At 41.9% G+C, this 21956-nt stretch overlaps 1 protein-coding gene across 9 annotated transcripts in view; it reads right to left on the bottom strand.

Moving 5' to 3' along the window:
- Positions 1-21956, bottom strand: part of LOC132392867 (receptor tyrosine-protein kinase erbB-4-like) — a 942732-nt gene that overhangs the window by 288438 nt on the left and 632338 nt on the right. For all 9 annotated transcript variants that reach the window (XR_009511679.1, XM_059967363.1, XM_059967364.1 and 6 more), the window contains exons 13-14: positions 14634-14766; positions 5530-5623 (exon numbers count right to left, since the gene is read on the bottom strand). Coding sequence is in view for 8 of the 9 variants with exons in the window: in XM_059967363.1 (XP_059823346.1) it covers positions 5530-5623; positions 14634-14766 (227 nt within the window). In the remaining variant the exon portion in view is untranslated. The remainder of the gene's footprint in view (positions 1-5529; positions 5624-14633; positions 14767-21956) is intronic.

The raw sequence follows: 21956 nt of genomic DNA, 5'->3' as shown, positions 1-21956 counted from the left end.
CAATTAAATCAAGGCCACTGGGTTCTGAAGCATAAATTTTCTTCTACTTTTTCAGTGGTGTCTATGCCTCATTAACTCTTTATACTCTATCAGTGGGATCAGCAGCTTTGCTGATGTCTAATATCTGCAGAAGGGTCCAGAGCATCACAATAGGTAGTACTCTAAAAGCAGTGAAGCCTTCAGCAGCAAGCACTGTTATTGCTTTTCATCGTTTAAAGGAGACTGTTATCGCAGCATTGGTATCAGATTTTTAAAGCATTTCCTCCTTTACGAAAAGTCAAACGTCGTAGATTAAGACGATAATTGCCATGTAATTTCTATTTGATGCCAACTTGCTTTGCTTGCCAGTAATGGAATATCTTCCACTAATTCATATGGGCTGTATTTAATTTTGTGACACATCTTGCTGATTTATTTACTCAACCATTTCCCTTATCTGACATACTATGATATGTCAGAGAATGTGTTTTATTAACCTCAATCAGAATAAATACAGTAGTTAATGAGAAATTATTTATGTGTGAATCAGGAACTTTGTTAATGGCCTAGCCACTGTTCCCAGGCTCATAACATATTGTTTCTAAGTGTCTTCAGGTCCATTGGCCACATCTATCCACAACAGGTTTTTATTGTAAACATCCGAAAGTGGACAATGTAGACAGATTGGCTGCATACCAGATTACAGGTGAATAAATATAACCACAAGAGATCCTTCAGGTGCTGGAAATCCAGAGTAACACACACAACATGCTGGAGGAACTCAGCAGGTCAGGCAGCGTCAATGGAAATGAACAGAGTCAATGTTTTGTGCCGAGATCCTTCATCAGGAATAAATCTGAGTCCTTTGGATGGTCTACCTGAAGTTCACTCAGAATGGAAACAAATGTCTTGATGCTCATCAGTGTGAACTTTTGGAAACTTCAGACTTTCAATGAAGTAAAGAACTTACATCTTCAGTACTTGGTGTCTGTGATATGAACATTGGAATGTAGTGTGTTTAATATTGTCACATGTGCAGAAATACAGTGGGATGCTTTGTTTTGTGTACCATCAATAGACAATAGGTGCAGGAGTAGGCCATTCGGCCCTTCTAGCCAGCACCGCCATTCACTGTGATCATGGCTGATCATACACAATCAGTACCCCATTCCTGCCCTCTCCCCATATCCCTTGACCCCGCTATCTATAAGAGCTCTATCTAACTCTCTCTTGAATGCATCCAGAGACTTGGCCTCCACTGCCTTCTGGGGCAGATCTAAATAGATCATGACATATTGAGATAGAAAAAAGAAAAGCACAATGCAGAATATAAGACCATAAGACATAAGAGTAGAATTAGTCCATTCAGCCTGTCAAGTCTGCTCCACCATTCCATTCAGTGATTCCCGGATCCCACTCAAACCTATACATCTGCCATACACTGCCATATCTTTTGATGCCCTGGCTGATCAGGATATTATCACCTCCTGCTTTAAATATATCCATGGACTTGGCCTCCACTACAGTTTATGACAGAGCATTCCACAGATTCACTACTTTCTGGTGAAAAAAAATCCTCCTTACCTCTGTTCTAAAAGGTCATCCCTCAACTTTGAGCTGTGCTCTCTAGTTCTGGATAACCCCACCAAAGGCAAGATCCTCTCCACATCCACCTCATCTAATCCTTTCAACATTTGGTAGGTTTCAATGAGATTCCCCCCCCACCCCACATTCTTCTAAATTCCAGTGAGTACAGGTCTAAAGCTGCCAAAGGCTCCTCAAATGTTAACCTCTTCATTCCCTGAATCATCCTTGTAAACTTCCTCTGGACTCTTTCCAATGATAACACATCCTTTCTGAGATACAGGGCCCAAAACTGTTGACAATACTCCAACTGTGGCCTGACTAGTGTTTTATAAAGATTAAGCATTAACTCCTTGCTTTAATATTCTACTCCCCTTGAAATAAATGCCAACATTGCATTTGCCTTCTTTACCACAGACTCAACCTGTAAATTAACCTTTTAGGGGTCTTGCACAAGGACTCCTAAGTCCCTTTGCACCTCTGATGTTTGAAACTAATAATCTACACTATTGTTCCTTTTACTGAAATGCATTATCACACATTTCCCAACACTGTATTCCATCTGCCACTTTTTTGCCCATTCTTCCAATTTGTCTAAGTCCTGCTGCAGTTGCTTTGTTTCCTCAGCACTACCTACTCCTCCAGCTACCTTCGTATTATCTGCAAGCTTTGCCAAAAACCATCGATTCCATTATCCAAAATCATTGACAAACAATGTGAAAAGTAACGGTCCCAATACTGACCCCTGAGGAACACCACTAGTCACTGGCAGCCAACCAGTAAAACCCCCTTTATTTCCAATCACTGCCTCCTCCCTGTCAGCTCTATCTTGCTAGAATCTTTCCCATAATGCCATAGGATTTTTATCTTGTTAAGCAGACTCATTTGTGCACCTTATCAAAGGCCTTCTAAAAATTCCTGAGTAGGCTCAAGCACAAGCTGCTCTAAAAAGCTGTCTCGTAGCCATTCAACAAATTTCCTCTCTTGTGATCCAATAGCAACCTGAATTTCCCAATCCCCTTGCATATTGAAATCCCCCATTACAATTCTGTCATTACCCCTATTACACGCGTTTTCCAGCTCCCTTTGCAATCTCAACCCCACGTCTTGGCTACTATTTTAAGGTTATATATGATTCCCATAATGGTTTTGTTACTCATACTGTTTTTAAACTCCACCCACAAAGATTCAATATCCTCTTTTCCAATGTCACCTCTTTCGAAAGATATAGTTCCACCTCTTACCAACAGGTCCACACTGCCTATGCCTTCCTGCCTGTCCTTTCGATACAAAGTATATCCTTTGATGGTAAGCTCTAAACTATGGCCTTCTTTAACCTATGACTTAGTAAAGCCCACAACGTCATACCAACCAATTTCTAATCACGCCACGAGTTCGTCTACCTTATTCTGAATGTTACACACTTTTAAATACAGCACCCTCAGTCCTGCATTCTTCACCTTTTGAATTTTGCCTCTGTGGTACAATTTAACTCCTTGCTCTGCCTGCACTTGTACTCCAATCATTAGCTTGTCCTTCCTTACATTCATGTTTCATCCATCAGCTACTCATAAACCTGCTACCTTATCCTCAGCTCTATCATTCACCTGTTAGTTTTAACTACTCCCAACAGCTCTAGTAAATCAGGGTGCAAGAATATTGGTCCCCCTTGGATTCAAGTGCAACCTGTCCCTTTTGTACAGGTCACACCTATCTCAGAAGAGGTCCCAATGATCCAGAAATCTGAATCCCTCCAATTCTTCAGTCACGCATTTATCTGCCATCTCATTCAATTCCTCTCCTCACAGGCAGCAATCCAGAGAATACCACCCTTGAGGTCCTGCTTCTCATCTTCCTTCCTAACTCACTGTATTCTGTTTTCAGGACCTCCTCCCTTTATCTACCTATGGTCTTATGGTGACCACAAGAGATCCTGCAGATGCTGGAAATCCAGAATAACACATACAAAATGCTGGAGGGACTCAACAGGTCAGGCTGCATCTATGGAAATGAACAGAGTCGATGTTTTGTGCCAAGATCCTTCATCCTTCAGATAGTATTATGCTGGCAGAGAGTGAACATACAGGTGGACAGCCTAAACATTAAATTGAGCAGGAATAGGCACTTCCTGCCAGCCCCCCTCTTCGTCTTGGACATGCCTAGCCTTCTGCTTCTCTGCCTCTTTCCTGGACCATCCTCTTATCCCCAGGTGCAAACTTACTTCCACCCCAAATGCCCCAAACGAACTTGCACCCGAACGCTATTCAACCAAGTGGAAACATGCTGCAGTAGCGCAGACCGCAAAAGAAAGAAGAACATCACCTTTTCATCACCATGGCTATCCAAAACACTTCAACAGAAGGTGTCTTGCCTGCAGGAACAACTTTAACTCCTACTGAACAGACAAGAAAGAGGCCAACCCTAACACACATCAGGAATATTTCTGAAATGATGGCAAGTCTGCTCCAACCACGCAGAATAATGGTAGCACAGAAGCCCAGCAGAACCATCAGAATGCTCGTCCCAAAAGATCCAACAGCCCACATGGTAAGAACAAACATAATATACAAATCCAATGTGGAGACTGCCCTAAATGCTATGTAGGACTGACAGGGAGAAAGCTATCCATGAGACTACATGAACACTGGCTAGCTGTAGGAAGACATGACCCTGTCATTCATATCAGTACGTGAAGATCAAAACAGAAACAAGTACTTCTGGGAAACTACAAAAATCCTGGCAGAAGCACTAAACAAGAAATCAATGGAATTCTTGAAAGCTTGGTTCTCAACGGAAGTCTATTCACAACCATTTTGAACTGGATTCAATTTCGGAACCTATGTGTCTGTGGGATGGGGGACGAGAGGAGAGCTGTAGACACGTGAAGAACCAATGCTCCCAATGACCAATAACCTGGGATACAGGCCAGTGGTGATCACTCAGCTATCTGGTTGGCCAGGACCCAGCAGAGACTAGAAACCAATATGACAGCCAATCAATCAGAATGAGTTGGTCAAATAAAACCGCGAGCACTCAGCAGGAACTACCCTCAAATGCACACTGACGATGTCACCTCGTGACAAAACGCTTGCGACCTAATCTTCAGGCTTGGTGAACAAGCACCCAACCTGAGCTATCAATCTTCTCTTTCATTTCCATCTCTGTTTTGAGCCTGAACCTCCAGAGAAACAAAATCCAAAGGTTCATCGCCTGCTTGGTAAAAGATTTTCTTCTCATCTCTATCTTGAATGGAGTGCCCCTTACTCTGTGATGATAATCCCTGCTCCTCGACGCCTTAGCTAAGAGAATCATTCTCCCTGCACACAGCTCACAAGTTATAGGTCATAGGTTTAAATCAGTGGAAGCCACAGGATTCAAAGCCCAGCAGGAGCCACGGTTAAGCTTTGTGACCTTTAACATTTAGATGGTGTAAGTGCATCAACTTTGGTTTCCTTAAGACCAAAGAGATACTTGGGCCACAGACCTGACACCACAGAAATTTCCTTCTGATTCTGTTCATGTGGTTTATTAAATCTTGTCGTCCCAGTATACACTATGTAACACAACAAGAAATCAAACTTCAAGGTTGATGGAAGTTGTGTTTTGAATGCCATCAAGCACCTCTTCATCTGAGCGACAATCAGCATTTGAAATAACTCACGAGCTGGAGTATGGGAGGAAAAGTCTGAATTTGAAGAATTCATGATTAAAGGAGAAGTCACATTAACTTTTAAAAAGAAAAGTAGATTAGAAGAGGTAGTCAGAGAAAAAGGAACAGAATAGAAGAATAGGCTAATCAGTGTAAATAATGTAAATAAAATGGCTGTGTAAAACATGGGCTGTGATTTTGTCATCACAGCAGTAACTATACATATAAAGAAGGTGCTCACATTTTGTAATGGGCTACAGCCCTGTACAATGAGCACCCATGCTAAGCTGTCACAAAGACTGAAAGGGGCTCCTTACCGTTCCATGACATGTGACCATATCCTCTTCCATCTTTTCACACTGCTCATCGCATTCCATGCAGACTGTACCATTTGCAAATTCTCGAAATTCCCTGGACAAAATGCAGAACGATCATTAGAAGATGCAATTTAGGGGATTTTACATGCGCTCTTTTTCTTCCCTTTAATAGCCTTTACAGCTCTCACATAGAAGCAACTGAAGGGGTTACATTTAGATTATGTGCATAAAAATAAAATTCAGAATCAAGGAAGTATACCAGAATCTGAACAAAAAGCTTTTGTTAAAAAGCACGGTTATCTTCAGACCTTAACTGCTTAAGGGAGCAAATGCGAGCTCACAAATGTTTAACAAGCACAAAAAAAGCAACTCTCTGGGGAGGGTCTCAGTTGCTTAGGGTCCAGTTTATTTTCCCCATATTAGAGAAGATTAAGGGGAGATACAATGGAGCTGCCTCAACAGGCCAGAATAAATCTGCTGAACGGCTCAAAGCCAAAATAAAAAAACAAAGCAAAACTGCTGCAGGAGTCGGCCATTTGGCCCAAAAGATCTGTTCTGCTGCTGGTCAAGATTATGACTGCCATTCTAACATATTCCCACTATCTCCTCATTGTGTTTCAAAAGTCTATCGGTCGCCTTTTAAATATATCAAAATAAAGGGACTGATACTGAAATGAGAAGGATTTTGTTCTAACAGTGGGTCATGAATCTGTGGAATTTGTCACAACAAAGAGCTGTGGAAGCCAAATCATTGGGTGTATTTAAGGCTGAGAGCGATAGCTTCTTGACTGGGAAAAGGATCAAGGTCGGAGTTGAAAAACTGGGTTGAAAAATAAATCAGCCGTGTTTGGATGGTAAAACAGACTCAATGAGTAGAATGGCCTAACTCTGCTCCTACATCTTGCGGTTGTGAGAATCATCGGACTACCTGGGATGGTAGGTCTATTGAATGTGGAAAGACTGCATTGACAGGATCTTATTAAAACATCCAATGAAAAACTGGAATTGTGGAGGATGTTTACCCTGTCTAATCCAGGAGAATACAGAGTAAGATACTGAGATGAGGAGAAATGTCGTTACTTAGGGCTGGTGAACCTCTGGAATATTTTATTTGTCACATGTACAGATGCATCGAAATATACAGTGAAATGTGTCGTTTCATGTCTTCTCTTCAACCATCTGGTTCCTGAACCAAACTGCATGACCTTAATTGCTAACTACAGCACTATAACCACTTTGCTCACTTTACATTAAAATTGACTTGTTTTGTTCTAATTGTTCTAGTTTTCCCTCTAAAAACTGATCAATGTTTTTCACGTGAATGCTGCTTAAATGACGTTATTAACCTCTGATACTGCAGCAGGTAAGATTCCACTGTGGCTGTGCATACATGGTGACATCTGTCAGTCTCGCGAAAACATGGATCTGCGCCTAGAAAGTCTAGTGTCCTCTCCAGGGCACAGGCCTGGGCAAGGTTGTATGGAAGACCAGCAGATGCCCAAGCAGCAAGTCTCCCCTCTCCACTCCACCGATGTTGTCCAAGGGAAGGGCAAGGGCCGATACAGCTTGGCACCAGTGACGTCGCAGACATTTCCAGAACGAGGTTGAAGGCAACGTCGGACTGCCTTAGGGACTCCAGCTCCGGATTTGTCCTCAGGGTTTACTCCCGAAGCCTTTCCCATGAGTGGGTATGGCTGTAAGGCAGCGGAGGCTTGAAATCAGAGTTTTCCCTCTCTCAGATGGACTGCCTTCCCAGGCTGGCGAGCTCCATCTACCTGAATGTGCGTATACTTGTGCATATGACAACTGACTTTGGCATGCTCACTGGAAAGGGAAAGGGCAACTGAGCTTTGCAACAAAAACAGAAAAAGTCTTAGCTATTAATGCAACTTCTGTGGAAGGAGAAGAGGAGTTGATATTCCAGCTCTAGCATTGTTAAGCAGAACTGTTTCTCCTTCCACAGAAACTGGCTGACTTGCTGAGTGTTTCCAGCAGTTCTATTTTTGTTTCAGTTTTCCAGCCTCTGCGGGATTTTATTTGATCCTCACGAGAGTTTTGTGTTACCTTCTTCCCTGTTTTTGTCTTTAATGGCAAAACATTTCATGGCGGGAAATTAGATTAAGATTAGTTTTATTTGTCAGCATTGAAACAAACAGTGAAACGTGTTGTTTTGTGTCAGTGACCAACACCATCTGAGGATGTGCTGGGGGGCAACCTGCAGGTGTTGCTATGCTTCCGGTGCCAACTATAACTCACTAGCTCTAACTGTACGTCTTTGGAATGGGGGAAGAAACCAGAGCATCGGGAGCAAACTGAAGCAGTCCTGGGGAAAACGTACCAACTCCCTGCAAAGAGCAGTAGGAATTGAATCCTTCAGTGAAGTCTGGCACTGTAAAGCAACTGCGCTAACAATTACGCATCTGAACCGCCCAAGCTGAGCAGTGATGCCACCCAGGTAATCAGAAATCGGAAACAGAGTAGACAGAGCAGGACAGTAAAACTCACCTGATGCGGCTTGCTCAGGAAGTTGCTGGTGGCAGATTGCTCGATTTCCCTGATTATTGAACGCTATTGTCTCAACAGCCCTCCAGTTTAAATTTTTCGTATGTTAGAATATGGTAATAACTTTCCCCAGTGAACCAGCTACTTTGAAAAGGGCCGTGCAGACTGGGGCCTCAGAGAGTGTGAAGAAGGGCCATGGTGAGTGGGAGGGAAATATGTGAACCAGGGCTATGGCAAGTGGAAAAGGAGTGTGACAAAGGATTCTCAGTGAGTCAGGGAGCAACGAAGATCTACATCATGGAAGCAGGCCCTTCGACCCATGCCCAGTAAATGTCAAACTATCACAATTTCTGAATGCTGCATCACAAATTATCTGAGTTTTACTGGATAGAAGGCAAGAGCTATGCTACTAGGCAGGAACTTGGGAGAATAAATTGGGAATGGAAGTACTCAGGAAAACGCACAATGGAAACGTGGAAGTCATTTAGGGAGCACTTTCTGGGGTTTTGGATAAGTTTGTCCCTTTAGGCAGGGAAAGAATGACACACTGGAGCCATGGTTGACAAGAGAAGTGAAATATCTTGTCAAGAGATTTAGGAAGCAAGGATCAGAAAGGGCTCTAGAGAGTGACAGGGTAGCCAGGAAGGAGATGAAGAATGGACATAGAAGAGCTAGAAAGTGTCATGAGAAGTGCTTGGTGTGTAGGATTAAGGAAAACCCCGAGTTTTTATACACATATATGAAGAGCAGGAGGATCGCTAGACTGATCAGGGATAGATGAGGAAACATACACCTGGAGTGGGAGGAGGCAGAGGAGGTTCTTAATGAATCCTCTGCTTCAATATTCACCAGCAAGAGGGACCTTGATGTTTGTGAAAACAGCATGTGCTAAAACATGTCAAAGTTAAGAAAGAGGAAGTGCAGGAATATTTGAAAAAGATTAGGATAGATGAGTCCCCAGGTCTGGATGGGACACCAGGTTACTACGGGAAATAAGGGAGGAAGTCGTTGTGCTTTTGGTGATGAATAGTACCATATGGCTGAAGTGTGGTAAATGGTATTCCTTTATTCAAGAAAGAGAACAGGGAGAATCCTGGGAATTATAGACCTCAGAGTCTTACTTCAGTGGTGGGAAAATTATTGGGGCAGACTCTTAGATACAGAATTTATAAGCTTTTGGAGAAGCATAGTCTGATTAGGAATAGTCAGCATGGCTTTGTGAGGGGCAGATCATGCCTCACAAGTGTGATAGAATTATTTAAGGATATTACAAAGCACATTGATAAAGGCAGAGCAGCGGAGGTGGTGTATATGGATTTTAGTAAGGCATTTGACAAGGTTCCCCATGGTACCTCATTCAGAAAGTCAGGAGGCTTCGGATTCTGGGAAACCTGGCTGTGTGGATTCAGAATTGGCTTGCGCTCAGATGCAGAGGGAGGTAGCAGATGGAGCATATTCTGCCTGAAGGTCGGTGACCAGTGGTGTTCCACAGGGATCTGTTCTGGGACCCTTACTCTTTATGATTTATATAAATGACTTGGATGAGGAAGTGAAAGCATGGGTTACTAAGTCTGAAGATGGTATGAACGTTGGTGGAGTTGTGGATAGTGTGGAAGGTTGTTGTAGGTTGCATTGTGATATTGACAAGATGCAGAGCTGGGTTGAGAGGTGGCAGATGGAGTTCAGCTCGGAAAAGCATGGTGATTCGCTTTGTAAGGTCGAATTTCAAGGTCCAATATGGGGTTAATGGCATAATTCTTGACAGTGTGGGTGAACAGAGGGATCTTGGGGGTCCACGTTCATAGATCCCTCAAAGTTCCCATACAAATTGATAGGGTAGTTAAGGCATCTGGTGTGTTGGTCGTTATTAGTTGAGGAACAGGGTTCGAAGGTAATGTTGCAACTCTATAAAAGCCTGGTTTGACCACACTTGGAATATTGTGTTCTGTTCTCATCGCCTCATTATGGGAACCATGTAGAAGCTTCAGAGAAGATGCAGAGGAGGTTTACCAGGATGATGCCTGGATTAGAGAACGTATCTTATGAGAATAGGTTGAGCGAGCTGGGGCTTTTCTCTTTGGACCAAAGGTAGACAAGAAGTGACTTAATGCAGGTGTACAAGATGGTAAGAGGCATAGATCAAGTGGATAGCCATGGCAGCAATGGTTAATACCAGGAGCATAATTTTAGGGTGTGTGGAGAAAGGTACTGAATAGGAGGGGATGTCAGAGGTAAATTCCTTACAAAGACAGTGATGAATGCGTGATACTCTTTGCCAGATGACAAATGACAGTGACAGGTTCATGTAGTAGCAAACAAACTGAGTATGGAAAATGCATCAGCGATTTTGTAGAGTGAATATACAGAGGACAAAGGGTATTTGTGAGAAGATTAGCAGCCAACTAAAAAGAAAATAAATCCTTTCAAACTGTAAATAGTAACACAATTATCAAAGGAAGTAGGGAACTAATTAGGAGCCATAAAACAGATCTTCTTAAGCAGGCAGAAACACTCAGTACCGAGGGGTTTACAGAAAGTATTAAGTAAGTAGCGGCAAAATCAGAGATATTGGCTATTATATTACAGTCCACTTTAGACACTGGGGTGGCGACAGAGGACTGGGAGATTGCAAATGCTCAAAAATAGACACATAGATAAACTGAGCAACTGCAGGCCACCTCGGTTTAACCTCAGTGGGGGACAGGCTGTTAGAAATGATAATCAGTGACAAAATTAATCGTTATTTGGACAAGTATGGACTTACAAAGGAAAGTCAGCGTGGTATTGTCAAAGCCAAATTGTGCTTAGCTAACTTGATTGAGTTTTTTGATGAGATGGCTGAGAGGGGTTGATGAGGCCAATGTAGCTGATATGTATTTTGACTTTCAAAAGCCATTAAAGTAGTGCATGTTAGGGTCATCGGCAAAGAGAAAGGCAAGGTATAAAAGGAGCAAGAGTAACTGGGATGCAGGCAACAGGAAAAAAAGTTCTGTGGTCAACAGTTATTTCATTTGGAGGAAGATTCTTGAAGTCCTGTCTCCATAGGTTATTACCACAGCACAAATTTTCTTTTTATAGTTTAGTGACTTCACCTTGTTCCATTTCAAAACTTGAAGGTAGTACAGAACTTAGAACATAGAGGTAAATGTTGAGGATAGACAGGCAGTTGGAGGTACAGATGAAGTATTATGCAGAGATTAAGTTTATTTGTCACACACATATCGAAACACACTATGAAATGTGTTGTTTGCATCAAATCAATCAGTGAGGATTGTGTGGGTGTGGGGGGGAGGCAGCCTGCAATTGTCATCACTCTTACAGCACCAACTCATCAACCCCAACACTTCCCGTACATCTTTGTAATGTGGGAGAAATCCGGGGCACCCAGAGGAAACTCGCTCAGTCACAGGAAAAATGTACAGACCTCATACAAACAGTGTCAGGAGCTGTACCCCGGCTGGTGATCGCTGTTGCTGTAAAGCGATAAACAATTCTAATGGGGCTCCTAATGTACCTCTCTCCACCACCACCCCAGCAGGGCATTTCATGTAGCCACCACTCTCTCCGTGTAAAGAACTTACCTCTATACTTTCCTCCGATCACCTTAAAATTATGAGCATGTCCCCAATTATTAGCTATTTCTGTCCTGGAAAAAGTCTCTCGCTATCCACTTGATCTATGCCCATCTACACCTCTAACAAGTCATCTCTCAGCTTCCTTCACTACAAAGAGAAAAGCCCTAGTTCACTCATCCTTTCTTCATAAGACGTGCTCTCTAATCCAGGCAATTTTATTCCCACGTCCTAAAAGCATGCTTGCTGATTGATGATCTGGCCATTGTAATTACCCCTATTGCTTAGCGAGTGCTGAGAGAACTGGGGGGAAAATCAATGGGCACGTGAGAAGAATAGGTTTCTGTCAAATAAGTAGGGGAATGGGATCAATGGGATTACTCCAAGAGCCGGCATTGACTTGATGAGCTCAATGGCCTCATTCTATAGGGTGGTACAAAGATGTTGCTGCCTCAGCAATATAGGTTCAATCCTGATCTCATCTTTCAAAAGGATATAAATAATTCTGGGAACTTTTACACAAATCACAGGAAGATGCAGGGAATGGGAATGACTGAAGAGTTCTAGTAAAGGGTTAAAGTAGGGGAGCCTTCTTATCTCCTGGGCCATTGAATGGCTCTACGTAACGATGACTACAAATGCCATCTGCTCTCAACAGGAAGAGACATGCTGCACAATGGATAATGTGAAACCAACATTTATGGTTGATACTCCCAAGTCTCAGCTTGTGGTTTGATTTAGCACCATAAGATAAAGAAGCAGAATTAGGCCTTTCAGCCCATCGAGTCTGATTCACCATTTAATCATGGCAGATTTATCTTCCATCTCAACCCTATTCTCTTGCCTTCTCCCTGTAACCTTTGAAGTTTAAGATGAGTACAATTAGCTTCAAGAGACAGGAATCCAACTCAATAAACTTCAAAGGTTACTTGAGTCTGAGCCAGGTTCCTCAACTAGATTTCAAACCAGTACATAGAGACCAGGCTCCAGTCAGCACATCTCAGACTGTCTGAGGTGGGTATTGAAGGGGATTAGATCATTTCCTCATCGTATCAGAAGTCTATAAGATATTGGAGTAGAATTAGGTTATTCAGTCCATTGAGTCTGCTCCATCATCAGTCATGGTGGATTTGGTTTCTCAACCTCATTCTTCTGCCTTCTTCCCACAATCCCCTTAACGGTCAAGTACCCATCAATCTCTGCCTCAAAAACACTAGGACCCGCAGTTCTCCATAGCAAAAAAAAACATGATACCCCACTGTCTAGCTGAAGGAATTCCTCCTAATCTCAGTTCTAAAGCACCGTCCCTTCATTCTGAGGCTGAGCACTTGGACCCTAGACTTTCCTGTGAATGGAAATGTCAAGTCCAAGTCCACTCAATCCAGGCCTTTCAGTATTCAGTGATTTTTAATGAGATCCCCTTCATCCTTCTAAACTCTATTGTGTACAGTCCCAGAGCTCCTCATATGTTAAATCTTTCATTCTTGTGAAAATCCTGTAGACCCTCTCCAGGCATAGCACATTCCCCCTTTGATACTGGAATATTAATTACTTACAATATTCCAAACGCAGTTTAACTAACTAAAGCCTCAGCTGTATCACATTCTGTTTTAACCCAGATGTGGACATCTTCAGTAGATCTGATCAACAACATCCCTGCTCAGGCTGAGTGAATACTCTGTACTGTCAATAATGTACAGATGGAATGAACTTCTCCATTCATCTCAGAGAAGTGTCTGCCTCTAGCACAGCAGTGTAGCAGTCAGTGCAATGCATCACAGAGTCAGCAATCACCAATCTGGGTTCAATCCCGCTGCTGCCTGTAAGGAGTTTGTACATTCTCCCTGTGGCTGTGTGGGTCTCCTCCAGGTGCTCTGGTTTCCTCCCACTTTCTAAAGACATACTGCATGGTCAGGGTTACCGAATTATGGGCATGCTACATCGGTGTCGGAAGTGAGTTTGCACTTGCAGGCTTTTCTCAGTGCAATCCTCGGACTGTATTGGTCATTGATGCAAACAACACAATTCACTGTATGTTTTGATGTACATACGACAAATCAAGCTAATCTTCTCCTTCTCCTCTTGGCACACATTGATTATCAGCCACTAACAGCAGAAAACTATGGGACGTGATAAAGCAATTTGGATTGGACAGAGTTTCACTGGGAGCTTGCATTTTAGGAAGAAATAATTGGATAAACAACTGGAAATTTGTAGTCAACTTTGGGAAGATAGTGTCAGTCATTAAGAACGTACTCAACAGCATTTCTCATGAACCTCCTTCATGGAGATAAATATATGTAAAAAGAAAATGTTAAAATATCATGATATTATATAAATAATGTCCTGAACATAATAAACATAATGTGATAATGTTAAGTGAACATAACATGATAACGCACATATTCAAAGCTGTATTCATCCTAACAAAAAAATTGTTACGCAGTTAGTCCTTCCAAGGAAAATGCTTGCTTCTGAATTCACCTTCATCCGTAATTGTCCATCTTTCATAATTAAGGTGCTAAAATTGTTTTCAGCTGGAAATAATCCATTCACAATTTAACCAGCAACTTAATGTCCAAGCGTCATTTAGGGGAGACAAGAGGGGATAGGTTGGCACTGTGCAGAATGGTCGAGCTGCAGCCTCAGCTCCAGTCACTGGGGTTCAACCATATCCTGGGTGCTGTCCATGTACAGTCTGCACGTTCTCCCCGTGACTGTGTGGGGTTTCACCCCACATCCCAAACACCAGCAGCTTAGTAAGTTATTTGGCTGTGATAAAAAAAAATTGACCCCTGTATGCCCCTAACAGCCAGAATCTAGCGAGGATAAAATACGATTGATGTAAATGGGTGGCTAATGGTCAGTGCAGACTCAATGGGCTGAAGGACTGACTTTGTAACAAAATTGGGTAAGAGTTATTTGAACACCAAGTAGAGCATTCATATGGGGAATAGAGTGGGAAACATGACAGAATAAGATTCTTTTCCCAGACTGAGCTATGCAGGAAAAGCTGGGTTTCACACTTACCCTTCGTACAGATTACAAGATTCGATACAGGTCCTTCCACGGCGGAAGTATCGGCAAGACAGGCACTGGTTTGGCCCAGGACCCCAACATCCATCATCAGAACACAGGACGTCACACATCATCCTGTCAGAAGCTAGACAAGGAATGAATTTTTTTTTCTCAATAAACAAGCGTTGCTACCACCATCCATGACAGTCAACCTTATTAATAATCCCCATCTGCCTTTGGTGCGACATCTGTACAGCTTGTCATCTCTCTTTTAATGGCAAAAAAGGGATTTGTTTTGTATTGATGAACTGACCTCTTAATATACAGTAAACACAATAATAAAAAGGGAGTTTTGTGTTCCTGTTAGTGTCATTGCAAATTTGTTTTAATCACACCCATAGAAATTTATGGCACAATCATAATTTCTCAGCTCTCGGTCCATAGCTTTCTGAGCTTCAATACTTCTAGTGCTTATTCAGATACCTTTTGAACATCATGAGGGTACCTGGCTCAATCAGTCTCCCAGAACCCCTGCATGTACTGGGGCAAAAAATGTATTTCTTTAGCTCTTTTACCTTTCACACCATTACCCTGGACCTACAATTCATTGTTAGGAACCTCTCTGGGAATTGAAATGAGTCCATAAGACCATAAGCTTATGAGATATATGAGCACAATTAGCCCATTCAGTCATTCCGCCATTCAATGACATATTATTCCTCTCAACCCCATTCTCTTGCCTTCTCCATGTCACCTTTGACAACCTTACCAATCAACCTCTGCTTTAAATATACCTCCACAGCTATCCTGTTCTCCATGCCTTATCCTCCGCCAAAAGTCTCAGGAAGCTGCGATTCATCATTAAGGACTCCAGCATCTAGGCCATTCCCTCTTCTCAATACTGTCATCAGGTTTGAGGTACAGGAGCCTGAAGATCCATTTCTCAGGGTTCAATAATACCTCCTTCCCCTCTGCTATCAGGTTCTTGAACCACCTTGAAAAACATTAACCACTTATTGGAAAATAGGAATTAGAATCTGACAGAAGAGCAATAGGGATACAGGTGAAAGTTGGAATGTCATGCCAGGTGCTGGAAACAGTCTACACATCAGGCAATGGGAATGGTAATGCCTTGGGGAATCCGAACCTGAAATATCAACTCAGTTTCCTTTCTACAAACACTGTCTGAGCTGCTGTATGTTTTCAGTAATTTAGTTTCATTCAACAAACAAAATGTTAAAGGAACTCTGTGGGTTATACAATAGATAGTTATATTTTGGGTAAAGAACATTCATCTGGACTGATGTAGTGTCTTGACCCCAAACGTCAACTTTCCGTTTCCCTCCACAGATGCTGCCCTTCAGATCAGTTCCTCCAGCTTCTTGTTTGTTGCTCCAGATTCCGGCATCTGCAGTCTTGAGTCTCAATTTTGTGATTATTTCAAATTTCCAGCAATTGCAATTTTTTTAACTTCCACTTACAAGAAAATAAAGAATTGAAAAAAAAAGACATAGGCAGTAAAGCATTAACAATGCAAACAAAGCATTAGGATTTATTTCATGGGGTTAAAGAATTTTTGTTTCTCTCCTCATAGATGCTACCTTACCTGGTTAATATTTTAGGATCTTTTCCCCGCATTCTCAGTTTGTATTTGAGAATTCCAGTAAACCCAGTTTTCTGCTTTAATATGGTGTATAGTACTGTCAGAAACAGTTCAAAGAAATATGTGTGAAGCAAGTGCAAGAAATAAGGGTTTTAAAAGATGGTAGTTGATCAGAGAGAGGGAGACTTCCTGTGACATGGCAGCGTGCTTAGTTTCAGCCGCTTCTACAAGGTCAACCAAAGGCATTATTGTGTTTTTTAAAAATATATTTTTTTTTACAATTGCAGGACCCTCTTTACAGCCGCCCGGGGGAGGCATTGGAGCCAGGCGCTCCAGCGACGTGCCGGAGGCGGTGTGTCGCGGTGGCCATACTGGGTAGGTGCTGCCCCCTAGTGTCCTTCATCAGAAGACAAGCTGTGTTCTGTGACCTTATTTGACCGGTATCTTCCAGTGCCTAGAAAAAGAATTCACCCCGCCCACCCCACCCCCAGAAATTTTCATGTTTTATTGTTTTAAATCATTGAATCACAGTGGAGTTAATTTGGCTTTTTTTGACACTGATCAACAGAAAAAGACTCTTTTACGTTAAAGTGAAAACTGATCTTTACAAAGTGATCTAAATTAATTACAAATATAAAACATAAAATAATTGATTGCTTAAGTAGTCACCCTCTTCAAGTCACTATTTAGTAGATGAACCTTTGACAGCAATTACAGCCTTGAGTCTGTGCGGATAGGTCTCTATCAGCTTTGTACATCCGGACACTGCAATTTTTCCCCATTTTTCTTTACAAAACTGTTCAAACTCTGTCAGATTGCGTGGGGATCATGAGTGAACAGCCCTTTTCAAGTCCAGCCACAAACTCTCAATTGGATTGAGGTCTGGACTCTGATATGGCCACTGCAGGACATTAAGTTTGTTGTTTTTAAGCCAATCCTGTGTAGCTTTGGCTTTATGCTTGGGGTCACTGTCTTGCTGGAAAACAAATCTTCTCCTAAGTCTCAGTTCTCTTGTAGACTGCATCAGGTTTTCCTCCAGGATTTCCCTGTATTTTGCTGCATTCATTTTACCCTCTACCTTCACAAGCTTTCCAGGGCCTGCTGCAGAGAATCATCCCCACAGCATCATGTAGCTACCATCATTCTTCACAGTAGGGATGGTGTGTTTCTGATTACGTGAGGTGATTGGCTTATGCCAAACATAGCGTTTCGTCTGATGGCCAAATAGCTCAATTTTGGATCGTTAGACCATAGAACCTTCTTCCAGCTGACTTCCGAGTCTCTCACATGCCTTCTGGCAAACACTAGCTGAGATTTCATGAGTATTTTTCAACAGTGGCTTTCTCTTTGCCACTCTCCCATAAAGCAGTGACTGGTGAAGCATGCAGGCAACAATTGTATGCGCAGCCTCTCCCTTCTCAGTCACTGAGGCTTGTAACTTCTTCAGAATTGTCAAAGGTCTCTTGTCATAGTCCCTTTCTTGCAAGGTCACTCAGTGTTTGAGGATGGCCTGCTCGAGGCAGATTTACAGCTGTGCCATGTCTTGATGATTGCCTTAACTGTACTCCAAGGGATAATCAGTGACTTGTACATTTTCTTGTATCCATTTCCTGACTTGTGCTTTTCAATAACCTTTTCACGGAGTTGCTTGGAGTGTTCTTTTGTCTTCATGGTGTAGTTTTTGCCAGGATACTGACTCACCAGCAGTTGGAGCTTCCAGATACAGGTGTATTTTTACTGTAATCAATTGAAACACCTTGACTGCACACAGGTCTTCAAAAACAGATCTCCATTTAACTAATTATGTGATTTCTAAAACCAATTGGCTGCACCAGTGATGATTTGGTGTGTCAAATTAAAGGGAGTGAATACTTATGCAATCAATTATTTGTTGTTTTATATTTGTAATTAATTTAGATCACTTTGTAGGGGTCTGTTTTCACTTTGACACGAAAGAGTCTTTTTCTGTTGATCGGTGTCAAAAAATTCAAATTAAATCTACTGTGATTCAATGTTGAAGATCAATAAAACTTGAAAACTTCCTGGGGGAGGGGGGGTGAATACTTTGTACAGGCACTGTATATCTGCTTGCGATCTTGTATGTGCCAAATTCGCCTTGTGTGCCTGTTGGTACTGTGTTTTTCACCGTGGCGCTAGAGTAACGCTGCTTTGTTTGACTGTATTCATGTATGGTTGAATGACAATTAAACTTGAACTTAAAGATAGCAGAGGCTACAAGTGTTTACTTTCAAAAGCAGAAGACTATTTGATAGGTATTTATAACATGTGAGTTGGTGGAGGGAGATGTGCTAAGAATGAATTTGTCTTTGTTCACAGAGTTACCAGAATTCATGATGGGAAGTGACAGAGACAAGCAATTAGCTACCAAAGGAATTCAGATGAAGTAGGTTGAATGAGAGAAGATTTATCTGGGATTGGTTATCTTGTTGGCTTATTTCACTGGTGTCGTTATTCCTTGGAAGGGTATGTCATTAACTTTTATGTAGCATAATGAAACAACTCAATGTCTTCATGTTCAAGTTCCCAGTTCAAATACAACAGTTCAAATGTTTCCTGTTGCAACGCAAATTCTGATCCTTTAACAGGTCCAGTTCAATGACTACATCGCAAGCTAGGTTTCATGCCAGTTACATATAGCAACTATTAATTATTCTGGAGATTTACAGACTATATATGTATAAATGGCTTTTGTTTTTTTTTGTAACTTATTTTTTATTGAAGTTCATCATCAAACAAACATTCCCATAAGATGTATTTCAGGTATTGTACATATATATCATATATGCCACAAATCTCCACATAATATTTATCTGAGGTATACACTTATAGAAAAGAGAGGAAAGAAAGAACAAGTGAAAGGAGAAAACTATGTATAAGTAGGGAGTGATCTGTTTTTTACAACATATTCATTGAGTTGTGAGAATAAAATCAGTCCTATGAGGCGTTATGTAGTTAAACCATTTTTCCCAGTATGACTCAAATTGTTCCAACTTATGATTAACAAAGGCTGTTATCTCCATTTTGTAAATGTCCATTGTAATTTCCATCCATGTATTTAAGGTTGGGCTCTCCTGTGATAACCATTTCCTAGTAAGAGTCTTTTTACCAGTCACCAACAGTATATTCATTAAATATTTATCTCTTTTCAACCATTCTTGAGGTATATATCCAAAATACATGGTCTTACTTTCTAAGCGAATTTCACATTTAAAGATGTCCACAGGTGTTAATTTTGTCTTTGTCTTTTTCAAATGTTATGAAATAGTCTATTCTTGTATATACAGAATGGGGGGCAGAATAATGAGTGTAATCCCTTTTGTTGGGGAAAAGGTCCCTTCATATATCAATTAGACCAATATCCTCAAAAAGTGTGCTAACTTTCTTATGTAAGGATTTTATTTCAAAGTCAGGCACCACGGTAAGCTTGGAATGATCTGGGACGTGGAAGATCTCAAAATGATGTAGAGTGATCACACAGGAGATTTTTCTGTAATTTTTTCTGTATTTTCAAACCGCGGACAGAAACAAAGGTAAGGAAAAGTTCTAAACTGATAAACTGGTCAGTTTTATGTACTGCTGAATATCAACTAAATTTCCTCCTTGTTTCGAAAAAATGGTTAAAATCCAGTGGTGGGGTGGATCCTTCGTGAATTTGTCCCCCACACAATTACTGCTTTGCTCAGTGTAGACCTGTTACTACCAGAGTGACAATATCCGCATGGCCAAATACAATATATTCATCATTGCTGTGTCTTTGAATAGTCACTTAACAGTTGAGAATTGTCAATTGTTTTGGCACTTTTCCATTAAAACTACTAAACTGGGCATCATTTCCATTGAAGTTAGAGGTGTAATTAGATGCATGTCAGCTCTGGCAGGGTTTGCAGGCCACGACTTCCTACAAGGTGAAATCTAACATCATAAAAGGCTGTGATGCTTCACTCCCAGATGAGCTAGACGCCCTTTATGCACACTTTGAAAGGGAGAATAAAACTACAGCTGTGTGAATGCCTGCTGCAATTGGTGATGCTGTAATCTGTCTCTTAGACTAACATCAGAACATCTTTCAAGAGGGTGAAACCCTTGCAAGGGGTCAGGCCCTGATGGTGTGCGTGGTAGGGCACTGAAAACCTGTGCTAACTAACTGTCGGGAGTGCTCAAGGACATCTTCAGTCTCTTACTACTGCGGTCAAAGGTTCCCACCTGCTTCAAAAGGGCGACAATCATATCGGTGCCCAAAAAGTGCAGGGTGAGCTGCCTCAACAACTGCTGCGCAGTGCTCACATCTATTGTGATGAAGTGCTTTGAAAGACTGATCATGGCTGGAAACAATTCCTGCCTAAGCGAGGATCTGGAACCACAGCAATCTGCCTATTGCCACAATAGTCTATAGTGGTGTGGTGAACTACATATACCTGTCTGGAAACGCCCCTCTGCTGACTGCTCCTGTGGCTCCTCCCACAGACCCCTGTATAAAGGCGATTGGGGCACTGCTCCTCCCTCAGTCTTCGAGATGTTGTGCTCCCTTTTGCTGTTAATAAAAGCCTATTGTTCTCTCCCAGTCTCCTAGAGTTATTGATGGTGCATCAAGTGGATGCAGTCTCACTAGCTCTCCACTCAGCCCTCGATCACCTTGAAGATAACAACACCTGTGTCAGGCTGCTGTTTATTAACTACAGCTCAGCATTCAACACAATCAAACCCTCTGTACTAATCAACAAGTGCTAAAACCAGGGCCTCTGTACCTTGCTCTGCAAATGGATCCTTGACTTCCAAATCAGTCAATGCTGGCACACCTCAAGGAGTATCCTAACTGGTTGCATCACCGTCTGGTGTGAAGGGCAAGGATTATTTAAAGCTGCAGAAAATTGCAAACTCAGCCAGCTCCATCATGGGCACTAGCCTCCCCAGCATCGAGGACACATTCAAAAGGCGATCCCTCAAAAAGGAGGAATCCGTCACTAAGGACCACCATCACACAGAACAGGCCCTCTTCTCAATGCTGCCATCAAGGAGGAAGTACAGGAGCCTGAAGATACACACTCAACATTTCAGGAACAGTTCTTTCCCTACACCATCAGTTTTCTGAATGGACAATGAACCCTTCCTATTTTTTTTCTCTTTGTTTGCTCTCCTTTTGCATGATTTATTAAATTATCTCTCTCTCTCTCTCTCTCTCTCTCTCTCTCGTTGTCACCTATAGTTTTTCTTTACTATTGTGCATTGCAACGTACATCACCCACAAAACAGCAAAATTCATGACATATGAGCTTCAATAGACATGTGGTGCAGAGTATATTGACTGGTTTGGCCTGCTATGAAAACACCAATACTCTTGAATGCAAAAGCCTACCAAAAGTAGTGGATGCAGCCCAGTGCATCACAGGTGAAGTTCTCTCCAACATTGACCAAGTTTACATGGAGTGCTATCGCAGGAAAGCGGCCTCCATCATCAATAACCCCACCATCCAGGCCATGCTCTCTTCTCGCTGCTGCCATCAGGAAAAGGTACAGGAGCCTTAGCACCCACAGCACCAGGTTCAGACACTTGTCACCCCTCAACTATCAGGCCCTTGAACCAGTGAGGATAATTTCACTCAACCTCACTTGCCCCATCACTGGACTGTTCCCACAACTGAAGGACCCTTCATCTCATGTTCTCAATATTTATAGCTCATTTATTTATTTGTTTATTTTCTTTCTTTTTGTAT

Source organism: Hypanus sabinus, chromosome 4, assembly GCF_030144855.1.
Source record: "Hypanus sabinus isolate sHypSab1 chromosome 4, sHypSab1.hap1, whole genome shotgun sequence".
NCBI lineage: Eukaryota > Metazoa > Chordata > Chondrichthyes > Myliobatiformes > Dasyatidae > Hypanus > Hypanus sabinus.
This window is presented reverse-complemented; position numbering and strand designations above follow the sequence as displayed.